This window comes from Amphimedon queenslandica, unplaced genomic scaffold (genome assembly GCF_000090795.2).
Source record: "Amphimedon queenslandica unplaced genomic scaffold, v1.1 AMPQUscaffold_13284, whole genome shotgun sequence".
NCBI lineage: Eukaryota > Metazoa > Porifera > Demospongiae > Haplosclerida > Niphatidae > Amphimedon > Amphimedon queenslandica.
The window spans coordinates 99496-115137 of record NW_003546480.1 but is presented as its reverse complement, the minus strand read 5'-3'; the positions used below and the strand labels follow the sequence as shown (position 1 = coordinate 115137).

Genomic DNA, 15642 nt, shown 5'->3' with positions numbered 1-15642 from the left:
TGCAGCAGAAATGGCTCAGAATGCTATTCGTGAACTGAATGGTATTCCTATGCTCATGAACTTGTTACAGCCACAAACAAGATACCCACTGATTAAGGTAACTACTAATAAATTAATAAATATTAATAATAATTATATAATAATACAATTGTAGGCACTCATTGGACTATTCAGGAACTTATCTCTTTGTTCAGACAATCATACAGTCCTTAGGGAACAGGGCTGCATTCCTAAACTATGGCAGCTACTGAACAGATCATTCCAAGAATTACAAAGGAGATCTGGCCAACCTGGAGTAATAGTAACTCCCGTACAGTAGTAGTGATTATGATAATTTTACAGGAATGTCTATTGAGTAATTTCTTGGAATGTACTACATGTTGTCTGTACCTCTTAGCAAAGGATCCTCTTAACAGATCAGCAATGAACCAACTCAATATAACACCTCTCTTAGTACAGGTAGTACCAGTGGTGTAGTCAAGATGTCATCAATTTGGTTTTTAGTTTTTGAATGTTGTGGATGAAAGGGTTCAGTTATTTGTTGTTAAAATCCTCTCAAAACTTTCTCTTGATGATGAAAGAGTTGGACTGATCATTGATAGGGAGAATGGATTTCAATACATTTCGGATCTTGCTATTACTTCAAATAATAATGAATTAGGTCAGTTATGAGTGAGTGATTACAATAGTATGTTAATATTTGTCCATTTACTATACAATTTGTTATGCCTCTCCCCCTCCCCATTAGCTACAGCTGCTCTTACTCTACTGTCGTTGCTGGCATTCCCCTCCTAACGTACATTGATTCCTCTTATTAGTATAAATACCCTTCTATCCTAACTCGGTCACTTATTCAGTCCGTATGCTTCAGGAAAGCCCAATAATCATCATCTATTATGTATATTCCAAACATCTCAGTGCTATTATAAATAATTCTGATTATCATGAACTGCTTGTATTGCCTTATATTTTCACTGTCACTGTGTTATAATTATATTGTATTAAAATGTCCTCCAATCAAAATGTCAATTTATCACTGTTTCCAAATTCTTGTCATTCTTCAATGAGCTGCTTATTTCATTCTTGAGTGATGCCATACACGTCTCCACTACACTACACTCCAGGTGCTCCTGGTTACCTGGAATTGTAGCTATGGTTTATAATATTTTAGTAAACTTGTATGTTATCTGTTGTAGCTGATCTGATTGGTTGATACATCCTACAATAAAAAGGGAATGCTTTTTCATAATTCCCCAGTGCACGTAGCTCCCTGTTAGCTGGCAAAGATGGTCTCCTTTATATTTATATATCTTTTGCTGTTGATTTCTTTGTTACTGGTACACCCTGCAGTGAGCGACTGTCCTAAGCCAACAAAGGAGCGCATTGATGCTACTGGAGGAGCTTGTTTGCAAGGAAATTTTGATAATTCAATTACTTTTACCTGTCTTGCTGCTGGAAATACTCAGGACATGTATAGATCTGTCACAGTGTTACTACACAATGGAACTGGAACTTATGAGCTTGTGATGCAGTGTCCTGGTAATGAATGGAGCAATGATTCTTGCATGAGTGTATCAGCTGATGTCACTAATGTAGCTAGGGAGGACTGTCTGGTATGCATGCACAGCAACAGTTCCAGTGAACCTGGAGCCTCTTGTAATGGTTAGTTAATCTTATTATACCATATTTAGTAATAGTAATATAAATAATCAATCTCAATTTAAAGTATGTCCATAAGCATAACTATCCTTCTTTCTTAGAATGTCCATCAATGTGTAGAGGGTCTGGTCGATGTATTAGTGAAACCACTTGCTGTCCTTTCTATGATGGACAAGGATCCTGTACTGATTCCTGTTCAACTGGTCAAGTCAACACCACTGATTATAAGTGTCGTAAGTCATACTGTTCTATCTCTTTATGATGATATTATTATTTTATATTTTTCAGATAACTCCACAGATAACCCCACAGAGTCTGTCTCATCTAAAGGTATGTGTGTAGGAGTAATTGATCACTATATCATGCCAACATCTGCTCTGTATAGGAGGGATATCAGTAGCAGCATTTATTGTCATACTTGTCATTCTTATATTATTGCTGGTAGTGCTCACTGGCATTATTATTGTATTTCTTGGAAAAATGAGAGCTCATCGTAAAATAGCCAGTAAGAGAGTGTAACATGCATTGGACATTGTGTGATGATGTAATGTTGAATAATACTTTTACTAATTGACTTAATTGTTTGTTGTGTAGAGTACATAATTGAAGGAAACTTCAAGTCAATGAAATCATGCATTCCCAGATCTAACAAAGGACAGGAGCAGCAGAATGGAGAAGTGGAGACAAGAAGAACAAGCAGACCTTACGTAGCTTGCACTACCCTCAAAGAGAGTCCGATTGAACTGACTGAAGAAGAAGAAAAGGGACCTCCTTTACCTCCACGATCAATATCCGATGCTGAAGTTGGGTATCAGAAAATTGTTACAACTACAAAGCGATCAGTCCACTTATACAATCCAGTAGTGAATAGATCAACTTCATTACCTCGTCAGCCAAGCTCTGATGATGGATATGTGGACCTCAGGAAAAGGAGTCAAACAATTCCTCATGGAGAGTACGTGGAATTGGACTATCAGAGGTCAAGGAAAGGTCGCAAAGGAAAAGGTGACATGGTCAAGACTCAATCGGCTGCTGCCATTACTAGGATGAAGATCAGAGGTAAAAAAGGAGCCTGCGCTGATGATGACGGTGAGGAGTTTGAATACTCTTATCCAAAAATGTCTCCAAGGCTCAAGAGGAAGATTGAAAAGATGCAGCAGAAAGGCAAACCAGCGCCACAGCCCAAACCAACAGCAAAGCCAAAGAAAGGTAAGAAAATGGTCAAGGCTCCGTCTGAAGACCAAGATGGATACGTTGCTACCAGTGAAATTCAAGAGTTGAAGGCAAGAGCTAGGTTACAGAAAGAAGCTACTTTGGATCAAGATGGCTATGTTGCTACTGCCGTAGTTCATGAGATGAAAGAAGAGGAAGTGAAAGAGAGGCCTAAACTACACAGAGGAGTTGTTGATCAAGAGGGATACGTAGATTGTATCATTCTAGAGGAGCCTAAGGCATCAGGTGCTGAAGGACCAGCCAAAAAGAAGAGAAAAGATGAAAAAGGAGCTGATGAAAGAGCTGGTCCCTCACAGTCAAGCTTGAGGAAGTTGTGGGAGAAAAAAGGATTTGGGTTTAGAAAATAAACACAAACAATAACTGCTCAATATAATGTATATGTTTCACTTTCCCTGGCCCTTTTGCATGTCAATGTGTGTAGGTTAGTCTTAATATTAGGTCCAGTCCAACTCTGTCTGTGTGTGAATCTACCATTGCTGCAAACTTTTGAATATTTTTGATTTTTTATTTAAGACAATGATGTCATGTATGTATAATGGTCAATAGTTTCTTTCAGATATATTTCTTGCTATTCTTCCTTTCCCCATTCTTCTCAACACAGCTACCAGGTCACTGCGGTTGAAACGGTCCATTAATGACTTCCTGTGTAGAGCAAGATACATCTTGTGGTAAAGAGTGGTTCCATTTCTTTGCTTAATATCATCAGTTTCAGTCTGAGGGAGACCAAGGTGTACTGCTAATGTCTCCCAATCACTTGAACACTCCACACAAACGTAATCCAAATCTTCTTTGATCAGTTCTATAGTGGATATGCCAATATGGTCAGTAATGATGCATGGAATGATAGTTGCATACCTTCACAATCACTTGGTTGTACATCTACTGCTAGGCAACATGCAGTGTAATGGATAATTTAATAATATGTTTAGCTACTGACTTGTGTCACTGTCCTGTTTTACTGGCGGAAGGATTGAGCTTGCAAGTTTATTGTACTTCAAAGTTTGCAGAACTTTAATGAGATGCATTCTATTAGTGATATCGAATCATCTAATAATAATCATTTAGTGTTTATTGAGGCTAATATTGAAAGTATAAACATTGTATGTAGGTGGAGCAACAACCATAAAATGAATTCTACAATTACATTTGTTATAGAATAGACTTTAAGATAAGAGCAGCCAACCTTTCATCATCTGGCCTTATAGTAGCTCTCCATCTTTCCAATAACGTCCTGCACTTCATGAAAGAGCTGTCTTTGCTGTTCAATACAGTTTCTACGAGTGACAGCTCCATTCCTAGTAATATACAGCAGCGGAATATGTCAGGAAAGATTAATAAACATATCCTTTCAAGCTCTAACTCATCTAGCTCAGCCATCACTAATAAAAATTGTGCTACTATAAAATGACGTAACAGGAAGTTCACGAAACTAGTGTGACGTCTAACTAATTTTTCTGGAAATTATAAATCAATTTTTGGGTAAAATTTAAATTTGCCAAAAATTATTTTTCCAGGGGAAACTTTGTAAGTTTGTTTTCCCCGTAAAATTATAAATTTAATTTTTTTATTTTAAAGTTTAGCATTATAGCTGCTGAGCTATTAGATAATATAATAATTAATTTCAAAATGACAACAATTGAAAAGGAACAGTGAGACAGTTGTTATATCAATCAAAGACAAAACAAGAGAGCAAGAAATGAGATGAAAATAAAAATAATTAACAATAACAACAACAATAATAACAATAATAATAACAACAACAATAATAATGAATGGTCAGAGTTATGATTAATAGAATGCATCAGCACTCATGCTGCGACACCCTCTGGCTCCACCCCCTATCAAATATTTGTTCTTTCTCTTAGATTTTGAAAATTCCCTTAAATCCCGAAGTTCCCTAAGACACAAAATAATTTACACATTCATAGTTACAAAGAGTCTACAACACCTTGTCAATATCTGATTCTTAAGCTTCTCTTCATTCAACTCTTTCATTAATTGAGCCTGTAAATAACAACAAAATAATATAAACAACAACAACAACAATTTAATATATTATCATACTTTTGTTTTTTCAGTTGAAGGGCATACAATAGGATGAGACTGTAACTCCGAAGCAGTTGGTCTTTTAGAAGGTGAAGAATGAACAAGTGACAATAATAATTTATTGAAATGTTCTGAACACTGAGATAATGCCGGCAAATGTCCATCTCTAATTTAAAAAATAATTAATAATAATAATTATTAATATTAACTGACCTAATTCTGTGCCATTCGGGTCCATTTTTAGGCAAATCACACAAACTGCCCTAAAAATAATAATAAATTAATAATGATGTTAATTAATAAAGGAATACTGCAACTTTAAAAATTTGTAAAAATTTACACTTGGCCTGTTTTTTTAATGGTCATAACTAGAAACGTTGAGCTCGGAAATGACTCAAACAATATGTATCAGAAAATGTAATAAAAATTTGGGGTGATTTTTGAGCCAATTTTTGGAAAAAACCATGGACTATAGCCTTGGGTATTTTTCAAAAAATGGTCTGTTTTTTTAAATGGTCATAACTTGAAAATTCCTTATCGGAATCGACTCAAACTTTCTACGCAGCGTAAGGACATCAATATGTATCAGAAAATCTAATAAAAATTTGGGGTGATTTTTGAGCCATTTTTCGAAAAAAACCATGGACTATAGCCTTGGGTATTTTTCAAAAATTGGCCCGTTTAAAAAAAAAGGCCATAACTCGAAAAGTTGAGCTCGGAATCGACTCAAACTTTCTACACAGCATAAGGACATCAATATGTATCAGAAAATTTAATAAAATTTTGGGGTGATTTTTGAGCCATTTTTCGGAAAAAAACCATGGACTATAGCCTTGGGTATTTTTCAAAAATTGGCCCGTTTTAAAAAAAAGGCCATAACTCGAAAAGTTGAGCTCGGAATCGACTCAAACTTTCTACGCAGCATAAGGACATCAATATGTATCAGAAAATCTAATAAAATTTTGGGGTGATTTTTGAGCCATTTTTTGGAAAAAACCATGGACTATAGCCTTGGGTATTTTTCAAAAAATGGTCTGTTTTTTAAAATGGTCATAACTTGAAAATTCCTTTTCGGAATCGACTCAAACTTTCTACACAGCATAAGGACATCATTATGTATCAGAAAATCTAATAAAATTTTGGGGTGATTTTTGAGCCATTTTTCGGGAAAAACCATGGACTATAGCCTTGGGTATTTTTCAAAAATTGACCCGTTTTTAAAAAAGGCCATAACTCGAAAAGTTGAGTTTGGAATCGACTCAAACTTTCTACACAGCATAAGGACATCAATATGCATCAGAAAATCTAATAAAAATTTGGGGTGATTTCGGAGCCATTTTTTGGAAAAATCCATGGACTATAGGCTTGGGTATTTTTCAAAAATTGACCCGTTTTTAAAAAAAGGCCATAACTCGAAAAGTTGAGCTCAGTATCACCTCAAACTTTCTACACAGCATAAGGACATCAATATGTATCAGAAAATCTAATAAAATGTTGGGGTGATTTTTGAGCCATTTTTTGGAAAAAACCATGGACTATAGCCTTGGGTATTTTTCAAAAAATGGTCTGTTTTTTAAAATGGTCATAACTTGAAAATTCCTTATCGGAATCGACTCAAACTTTCTACACAGCATAAGGACATCAATATGTATCAGAAAATCTAATAAAATTTTGGGGTAATTTTTGAGCCGTTTTTCGGAAAAAACCATGAACTATAGCCTTGGGTATTTTTCAAAAATTGACCCGTTTTTAAAAAAGGCCATAACTCGAAAAGTTGAGCTCGGAATCGACTCAAACTTTCTACGCAGCGTAAGGACATCAATATGTATCAGAAAATGTAGTGTACATAATATTATGGTATTAGTGCATTAACTCACAGCACAGTAAACAGTGAGTCCTAATGAGAATACATCAGACTCAAGTAATGATGAATAATCCTATTGGTATTGGTAATAAGGTAATAATTATATTATTATTATTATTATTATTATTATTATTACTTCTTGTAAAACTTCACGTGATATAAAGCGACAGTCTCCATCTTCAACTTGAGGACTCTTCACTGAAGTCACGTGCCCCATGTCACCTTATGAGAGAGAGAGAGAGAGAGAGAGAAAGAGAGTGACAGCATCCTCCATTAAACATCAATTGTACCTATTTTATAAAGAGCTTCAGACATGAGGAGAGAGTCCCAGGATACCTCAGCCTGAGGGGGTAGTCTTGAATCAGGTAGGGTCGGTAGACTGATGAACACATTCTCTGGTTTTATGTCCAAATGTACCAAACCCATTGAGTGTATGTAGGTCAGGCCCTGACAGAGGAGAATGATAATGATAATTAATATTGTTATTATTACTAGTGGTTAGTGGCCCACCATTGCTAAATGTTGTATTAATCTGTTTAGCTGAACTTCATTAAACCTGAGAGTGCTTTTATGTATCTTTGAGATAAGAGACGAGAGAGTACCACCTGCCATTAATAAACAAACAAACAAATAAATAAACAAACAAACATTAGCTATTGTTCACCGTTGCAGTATTCATTTTGTATTAGCATGTGATCATCTTCAGCCCAAGCTGAGTAGTACCTGACCAGGTGAGGGTGGGACCCAAGGACAGCATGAGCATACACCTCACGTAATGCAGCTGGTCTAGTAGAGGGTGTCTCATTATTATTAATTAATCATTACTCACTCATCAGCTGATCCTACTACTGGTTTATGTGATCTCTTTAATGCGTAGACACACCCATCTATTAATAATAATTACATTAATTAATAACAGTTATTAATCCTGACCTAGTCTATTGATACACTTATATACAACACCAAATGAGCCAGACCCAATAATACAGACCTCATGGAACTCCTCACGGTATCTATAAATATTACTCTCTCTAAGAGCCAGCGCCTAAAATAGAAACACAGTAACACAATGTGTATCTATTATTAGTAACACAGTGTGTCTATTATTAGTAACAGTGTGTCTATTTTTACTTTTCTCTTTCCTCCACCATGTTCACTAGCACACGCCCTAATTAATAAATAAATAAATTAATTAATTAATTAATATTCTCCACCTCTCAGTGTCCTCCCTGCTCCTCTTGCTCCGTGTGTAGATATCTTTAGGAGTGAAAGGGTTAATGTTAGTTCCTTTGGATGTATTCCGTCTCAATGGAGGACCAGACAATGTGAGGCGGGATATACGGGGTCTAAAAATAGTAACACAGTAACCACAGTTTATAAATAGTAACTACAGTCTATATATAGTAACATACCTAATACTAGACTCTCCACCCGGTCTGTTGTTAGGGGGCGGTACTGATGATGTCATCATTACGTCAGACTGTATGTTGAGGTCGTTCTCAGACATACTTGATCTCCTGAGTAAGGTCATTGGAGTGTGAGGTGTGTCAAAGAGTCTGAGTCTATCAATACGAGGGGGGGAGGAGAGGGGGGAGAGGGAGGAGAGAGGGGTGGAGCGTTCAGGGGTTAGGTATCTTGGAGGTAGCAATGAATACTCTTCATCTTGAGGATAATGACTGGAGGAGAGATGATGATGACCATAATGATGTGTAAAGGATAATAACATACTTTGATGATGAGGTGCTGTTGATGATGTTGGTTGGTGAATTGAATCTAATACATTTTGAAGGAGGGGAGGTGTAGTCCATAGCAGCTGTGGAGCGATGGGAAGTGGGTGTGGTCAAAGAATTACCCCAAACCTACCAAAAATAAATTTAAATAAAATAATTTAATAATAATGCAGGTGTTCAATAGTTGGACTATGACAACAATTAACACACAAACCCTCAAAATAAAGTACAGACACTACACTATCCACATAATACTATACCAATACTGTATAGCAATACTGTATAGCAATACTGTACAGCACTGTACTGTGTACCAATACTGTATACACAGTGCAGAATAGCACTGTACTGTGTATTGTACCACAGCATGAGTACACATGTTGTGTGGGTAAAGGTTATCAAAACTGTCTAGTGTTGGATATTGTGATAAAGAATGAATAGAGGGTGGGAATGACTGGAGAACATGGCAGGTTAGTCTCCCTCTTTTTCTCTCCCTTACTCTCTCCCTCTCTCTAGACTCCATACAGGAAGCTGAGTCCCTACAAACTACTAAGAGTATAAATGAGATATACAGTCAGGCTGCACTGATAGTACTGATAGGCTACATATGGTACTACTGTAGAATGAAGAGCTACTATACCAAGAGAGAGACAGTTAGACTAGCACTGGAGACCAGCTCAGAGCAGCTGCTAAGAACCAGTGACGGTAGGATATACAAGGACTCTGTCCTACGCCATGCCATTGAGGTATTCACTGACAGTACAAGAAACCCTGAGACAATAACTAGACTATGGATTAAGAACCCTCCCTGCAGGAGGTGCTGCAGCTGTCTAGTGAAGCTATACCCCATAGGGAAGCCGACGGTATATATAGGAATGAACAGTGATAATAATGACAGCTGGGCTGATAAGGAAGGATTGAAGCTGCTCATTAAAAATGGATTTAAATTGAAAGTTTGGACTCAATTAAATATTCAAACGTGTCAAGACATAAGAGAAGGGAAGAGAGAGTTGAGGAGATTAAGAAATGAAGTAGAGAGAGAGCAAGAACTAGAAGAACAGCATTATTGTAATATTTTATAATTAATTAGTCGACCATAATGTAATTACATATCTTTTTGATGAAGGTTAAACCACACCCACATTATCTATAATCATATTCATTACCAGTCCATAAAAGGTCACACCATTATGATGTTATATTATGTAATAGAGACAGAGAAAGTATAGGGAGTGTGAGCTGACAGCTGGAAAATGATGAAAATATTAAACACAATAATAATATGTGCTTGCTTATTGACTGATGCTACTTCTGAAAAGAGTAAGTAATCGTACATATTTATTTATTTATTTATTTATTTGTTTAAAAGGTTATTATACTGTGGAGGAAGCAGCTGCTAAAGCTTTCAAAGAGAAAATAAGTTTATTAAGAACCAACGAAGGAAAAGTACTCCAATAACCGCCCACACAATCAATTAAACCTTCCCTAGATATACACAACATATAAAGATGCCATTCATCCTGAGATTATGTTCGTAAGTGACAACAAAGACCCAACACTGATCACTGAACTATGGATCACCTCCACTCCGTCCCACATGAGTACCAAAGCACTCATCAACCACTTCAGGTCTCTACCAGTTAAACCTGGTCTCCATATTGGTCGCATAGCAACCAGTGCTTTCAGTATGATGGCTCAGCACAGGGCACTGATGGAGCTAATTGAAAACGGGTTTAATGTTACCAGCTGGAGTGAACTACAGGTGCTGTATGCTAACAATATACAGAACAATAATAATGAGAAGACTAAGAATAGAGAGGATTTATAAATTATTAATAGTTTAATATTATATTACTCATATTACAGTAACAGTTTAAACTGGGCGTGTCTCTTGACAAACAAGAAGAAGGAAATATGGATGAAGGATGGCTGTTCTTATTTCTTATAGTTCTTATAGCCAATGGCTGCATCATCTATTCACCTGGGATCCTTATACCCTACATGATTGTTACTATAGCCAGTATTCTTATATTTGTCTCCTATTACTTTCCTCAAGCATTTGACATAGTCTATGACTGCATATGTGACCTTTGTATTGAAGAAAATCAGTTTGGTAGAGTTTATGAATCAGCACTACCATATGATTCATTGGGCAATGCTGCTGAGGATGCTTTTAGTCAAAGAGGGACATTACTACGTACTGATGATGGAAGGATTTACTGGAGTACACCTTTTAAACATGCTGAACAAGTATTCATTAGGAAGACAAAGTACAAGGATATCAGCCATATAAAGACAATCTGGATCAAGAACTCACCCTGTTGCTGGTGTGCTGATCAACTTATTGACCACTTTGATCTTGTGCCTAATAAACCAACAGTGTACATTGGGAAGATATGGAGAGGAGCATATGGTGATGCAAGGGCAAATAAAGAAGGATTGAGGAAGATGGAAAGAAATGGATTCAAGCTGCTAGTATGGGAGGATGATAAAAACAAAGAAGCATATGAAACAAGAGAATACTTGAGGAACATTGACATATGATAGCAGATTATGAGGTACTCTTGCTTTGATAATTATAATATTAATGTATGTCTTTGTGTAGGTTTTTCATTTCTTTTTTCTTTATTATTATAAAGAAAGACAAAAGCACGATACAGCACAACACACAGACACACACACAATGAAATGCACTAAGGACAAAACAAAAAATAAGAGAAACAAAACAAAACATTATTATTATTATTATTATTATTATTATTATTATTATTATTATTATTATTTATTAAAATATTTTCCTTAAGTTGAATGAACATTTATGAATAAAGTGGACAACAATGAAACCCACTAATGAATAGCACCACATGATTAGATAGTAAACCAACACTATACACTGATTGTATCTATACACTGATTGTATCTATACACTGATTGTATCTATACACTGATTGTATCTATACACTGATTGTATCTATACACTGATTGTATCTATACACTGATTGTATCTATACACTGATTGTATCTATACACTGATTGTATCTATACACTGATTGTATCTATACACTGATTGTATCTATACACTGATTGTATCTATACACTGATTGTATCTATACACTGATTGTATCTATACACTGATTGTATCTATACACTGATTGTATCTATACACTGATTGTATCTATACACTGATTGTATCTATACACTGATGATTATACAGAATAAGAGGGTGGGACAGTTAGTTTAGACAGCTACAGAGGGGAAGTCCGGGAAGATTGAAAAGGAAGATGGCTACCATAAGTGATGAAGAACAAGTAACAATAGGAGGAATAGTAATACTGATAGTCTGTAGCTGTCTTGTTATCTATTGGATCTTCTTTCAAAAAAGAAATAAAAGAATCAAAAGAGAGTAAGTACAGCCACACTAACCACACTATAGACTGTATTGAGATTATCATATACTATACTATAGGGATAGAGTGTCCATGGGAAGGGTTGATGAAGCATATAGACCAAGACCAGTAGCTACTGGTAGCCATTGTTCACTGGATGAAGCAGCTCATTATGCTTTCACTAACAGTGGGACACTACTGTATGCTAGGGGAACTATATACTGGAGTGAAGAATATAAACATGCTGAGGAAGTATTCATTAGGAAGACAAGAGATGAAGATATTAGCAATATAGGCACTATCTGGATCAAGAACTCACCCTGTAGCAAGTGTGCTGCTAAACTTATTGAATACTTTAATCTTGTGCCTAATAAACCAACTGTGTACATTGGGAAGATATGGAGAGGAGAGTATGGTGATGAAGAGTCTAATAAAGAAGGATTGAAGAAGATGAAAAGAAAAGGGTTTAAGCTGCTAGTATGGGAGGATGATAAAAATGAAGACGAAGAAGAAACAAGAGAATACTTGAGGAACATTGACATGTAATAGACCAGTTACTTTATTATTATAGTATACATTGTACATGTAACATTAGTTCAAGGGTAAAACGTTAGTCTTTATTATTTTAGTTTTCCACTTAACTAGCCTAGACTACCACTTACAGAAAGTGGTTAATCAATGAACTCATATTTTACATTATGTAATGATATTTACATGTATAATGTAATGATATTCATTAATGGGTGGGAGTTGAGTAAACATGGATGGATTTACTAATCTCTGCATTATAATACAAGTTGCGGCTGTCATCATAGTCATACTGATCTTTATGCACTGCTGCTGTCCTGAGAAATCACCTCTCTACACATTTTATCCGTGTTTCACAAATCACAAGAAATCTATACCAACAGGAAGCGAACGTTCATTGACAAAGGCTGCCTATCTAGCCTTTACTAGTAAAAGTACATTACTACGTACTAGTAATGATGGTAAGATTTACTGGGATGATGATGATAGAGAGCATGCTGAGGAAGTCTTCATAGAAATAGTACATGACATTAGAGACATTGATGTAATTTGGATCAGCAATTCCCCATGCAAAAGATGTGCCGAGAAACTCATACGACATTTTGAAAGCAAATGCAACAAACCAAATATTTACATTGGAAGGTTCAAAGACAAAGCAGCACTTAAAAGAATGAAAGAAAATGGTTTTAGCATAAAAGTTTGGGAAACCAAATACAACAAAGATGTTCATAAAACAAGAAATAAATTAGAGAACATTGATAAATCATGTTGTACTATTCTATAAAATTACTATTACTAGTATATGCATGTACATGTATCTAGAACTACTTGTTTCTATAGCTATTACATTTATTCATCCTAAGCCAGCAATACTGAGGTGAAAGTATTCATGAACAATAATGCATCAGCAGTGCTCCATCAGCAGATAACAATCCTAAATTATCTTATAATAGTAAAATGGGCATAAGGCAATTTATTAGAAGATATCTATGTTGTGGAAGTGATAGAAGTAATAGGACTCAAGTTAGTCCAGTTAATGAACAGGAAGAGGCCAGGCCTAGGAGAGAAACATTAGACTTAGCAGAAAGAAATAAAGATAGCAGTTGTCCTAAAGCAAAACAAGAAGATATAATAATTGAAGATATTACTAATGTAGGACATGATCAAGAAGACTTAACAGAAAGAAATAAAGATAGCAGTTGTCCTGAAGCAAAACAAGAAGATACAACTGAAGATATTACTAATGCAGGACATGATCAAGAAGATGAAAAGAGTGCTTCCATCAGCTCTATTGAATCAGTTACTGACAAACAGGTAAGAAGAACAGATATTTACTGATATACTGTAGTCCCTTATAGGAAGATGTAAGTACAGAAACAGATACAAATGACAACATGAAACCAATACCAGAATTTATGACTAATATGAATGGATCCAAATATTGGCACTTAGTAGAAGAGGCTACACCTGAGAATGGGATCACTCCCCTATTAACAAACACTGGAGAGGTACAGGCACATTAAGTTATATGTATATGTACTAATACAGTAATTGTAATTCTCTTCATTAGGTTTACAGAAATGACAAAGATGATCATGCAGAAATAAAATTTATTGATGACAATAAGGATCCCTTTGAAATAACTGATCTATTAATAAAGAACTCTCCTTGTCATGAATGCTCTGAAAAGCTCTTGAAGCACTTTGAGGATCTCAATAACAAACCAACAATACATGTAGGACGTATATGGCATCTTTATGATAGTGATGATGACAATGGAATAATTGAACTTCTTAAGGATGAATTTGATATCATAGTATGGGAAGACTTACATTCATTGATATGCACAAAACATCCTTCATTAACATCAAACTATATTAAAAGACTGTACAAAAAAGCAAACCGATCTGAGCCTTTCAGCTTTTACTAGTTATGAGCAATAATATGATTGTTGCATTGATTTTAATTATTTATGTTTTATTTTATCTAAAGAAACATGGCAACTATCACAACGTAAACATCACCATGACAACCAGTTTGATAAGTATGGTATGCAGGTGATATCTTTGATTCCGCTTCTACTAAAACTTATCTGGAGACTCTCTGACAAATACATACACTGCTATGCTGTACTGCTACGCTGTACTGCTACGCTGTACTGTATATATTATACTATTTTATTGGTTTTTATATTGCTATAACTTTGCTCATTAATGCTATTTATTATTATTAATTATTGTGACAACTAAAATATTATTATTAACATTATCCACAATCACTAAACAAACATGGAACCTATCACAACGTAAACATAACCATGACAACCAGTTTGATAATAAGCACCAGCGCAACAATAAAAATACAATTTAATCAATTAATTAATTATTAATTAATTAATGTACATGTGTATTCATGTGTTTCATTATCTATCACTTACTTGGCTTCCATTATGAGTCTGTCCATCAATCCAGTGATTATCATGATCTCCATTCTCCTCCTCATCTTCCTCTCCTTCAAAAAGCTTCTTCTTAACGGCCTCCATTTGTAACTGGCCATGCTGTGCCTGTCTTGAAGGCTTTAGAAGGTAGCGGCTGGAGAGAGAGGCACTCTGACGGTTAGATACTGATAAAATAGAGCTCAATCCTTCCTCCATGTCTAAATAAAATGAAAGAGAAGAACAGAAATATCAAAACAAGCTATACACGAGTCAATTACCTTCTTCATATGACCCGCCATTTTGAATAATTAGATCTAATTACGAACTGGGCATGCGCAGTAGGCTCATTTTCCCGGGCCATCCCGGGAACTTGCATGCCATTCATTCTGTCATGGCGGACACAAAAGTGAAAGAAAAGGCTCTTGAATATGATGCATACTACAGTCAGAGCAGTGAGGGAGAGGAGGAGGAAGAAGAGGATGATATTGGGTGGCATTTTGAAGAGGAAACTGGTAAGGAACAGTGAAAATACTTGCAGTTTATAATAAATTAGCCACACCCATTAATTGATCATTGTTTATTTTCATTAGCTGATTTTACAAAAAAGTACAATGCAATGAAGAAAGGAGAGACTCAGTCTAATCCAAACGCTGCAAGAGACACCTCACATTGTTCCAATAATCCTCTCAGGAAGTACGAGAACCTCATTAACCTTGGCTCCTATGCCCCACCCCTTTCATCCTCCAGTCTCAATGCACT

General features: G+C 35.6%; 8 protein-coding genes across 9 annotated transcripts in view; 6 read left to right on the top strand and 2 right to left on the bottom strand.

The window, feature by feature from the left end:
* Positions 1–795, top strand: part of LOC100638733 (catenin beta-1-like) — a 2626-nt gene extending 1831 nt beyond the window's left edge. The window contains 5 exon segments of the mRNA NM_001305246.1: positions 1–97; positions 155–295; positions 343–459; positions 505–661; positions 749–795. The exon segment at positions 1–97 is cut by the window's left edge and continues 176 nt beyond it. Of these exon segments, the coding sequence (NP_001292175.1) occupies positions 1–97; positions 155–295; positions 343–459; positions 505–661; positions 749–795 (559 nt within the window).
* A 360-nt stretch (positions 796–1155) lies between these two features.
* Positions 1156–3478, top strand: LOC109583775 (uncharacterized). Its single transcript, XM_019999233.1, has 5 exons — positions 1156–1662; positions 1761–1892; positions 1948–1989; positions 2045–2164; positions 2254–3478. The coding sequence occupies exons 1-5, from the start codon at positions 1287–1289 to the stop codon at positions 3237–3239; spliced, it is 1656 nt and encodes a 551-aa protein (XP_019854792.1). The 5' UTR covers positions 1156–1286; the 3' UTR covers positions 3240–3478.
* On the bottom strand, positions 3417–4282 carry LOC109583776 (uncharacterized). Of its 2 annotated transcripts, none has more exons than XM_019999235.1 (4): positions 4076–4282; positions 3830–3918; positions 3748–3777; positions 3417–3691 (listed from the first exon to the last, which is right to left on the bottom strand). In XM_019999235.1, the coding sequence occupies exons 1-4, from the start codon at positions 4267–4269 to the stop codon at positions 3432–3434; spliced, it is 573 nt and encodes a 190-aa protein (XP_019854794.1). In that variant the 5' UTR covers positions 4270–4282; the 3' UTR covers positions 3417–3431. The 2 variants fall into 2 exon arrangements, with proteins under 2 accessions (XP_019854794.1, XP_019854795.1); XM_019999236.1 differs by having other exon boundaries at positions 3748–3774.
* Positions 4283–4507: 225 nt separating this feature from the next.
* Positions 4508–15642, bottom strand: part of LOC100638604 (wee1-like protein kinase 1-A) — a 13086-nt gene continuing 1951 nt past the window's right edge. The window contains exons 2-17 of the mRNA XM_019999219.1: positions 14884–15101; positions 8531–8661; positions 8215–8478; positions 8017–8148; positions 7934–7970; positions 7736–7847; positions 7632–7689; positions 7467–7588; positions 7313–7407; positions 7093–7249; positions 6939–7024; positions 6816–6875; positions 5152–5201; positions 4957–5104; positions 4841–4896; positions 4508–4789 (exon numbers count right to left, since the gene is read on the bottom strand). Of these exons, the coding sequence (XP_019854778.1) occupies positions 4681–4789; positions 4841–4896; positions 4957–5104; positions 5152–5201; positions 6816–6875; positions 6939–7024; positions 7093–7249; positions 7313–7407; positions 7467–7588; positions 7632–7689; positions 7736–7847; positions 7934–7970; positions 8017–8148; positions 8215–8478; positions 8531–8661; positions 14884–15099 (1833 nt within the window). The 5' untranslated portion in view covers positions 15100–15101 and the 3' untranslated portion in view covers positions 4508–4680. The remainder of the gene's footprint in view (positions 4790–4840; positions 4897–4956; positions 5105–5151; positions 5202–6815; positions 6876–6938; positions 7025–7092; positions 7250–7312; positions 7408–7466; positions 7589–7631; positions 7690–7735; positions 7848–7933; positions 7971–8016; positions 8149–8214; positions 8479–8530; positions 8662–14883; positions 15102–15642) is intronic.
* Positions 8860–10612, top strand: LOC100636839 (uncharacterized). The gene is made up of 4 exons (XM_003388156.3): positions 8860–9002; positions 9049–9852; positions 9902–9978; positions 10022–10612. Exons 2-4 carry the CDS (start codon positions 9786–9788, stop codon positions 10358–10360), a joined length of 483 nt encoding a protein of 160 aa, XP_003388204.1. The 5' UTR covers positions 8860–9002; positions 9049–9785; the 3' UTR covers positions 10361–10612.
* LOC109583767 (uncharacterized) lies at positions 11680–12637 on the top strand. Its single transcript, XM_019999223.1, has 2 exons — positions 11680–11935; positions 11999–12637. Exons 1-2 carry the CDS (start codon positions 11814–11816, stop codon positions 12462–12464), a joined length of 588 nt encoding a protein of 195 aa, XP_019854782.1. The 5' UTR covers positions 11680–11813; the 3' UTR covers positions 12465–12637.
* LOC109583766 (uncharacterized) lies at positions 13358–14679 on the top strand. The gene is made up of 3 exons (XM_019999222.1): positions 13358–13760; positions 13805–13954; positions 14017–14679. Exons 1-3 carry the CDS (start codon positions 13404–13406, stop codon positions 14374–14376), a joined length of 867 nt encoding a protein of 288 aa, XP_019854781.1. The 5' UTR covers positions 13358–13403; the 3' UTR covers positions 14377–14679.
* The window catches only part of LOC100638477 (serine/threonine-protein kinase RIO1-like), a 4313-nt gene continuing 3890 nt past the window's right edge, over positions 15220–15642 (top strand). Inside the window, exon 1 of the mRNA XM_011407047.2 lies at positions 15220–15395. Within this exon, the coding sequence (XP_011405349.1) occupies positions 15275–15395 (121 nt within the window). The 5' untranslated portion in view covers positions 15220–15274. The remainder of the gene's footprint in view (positions 15396–15642) is intronic.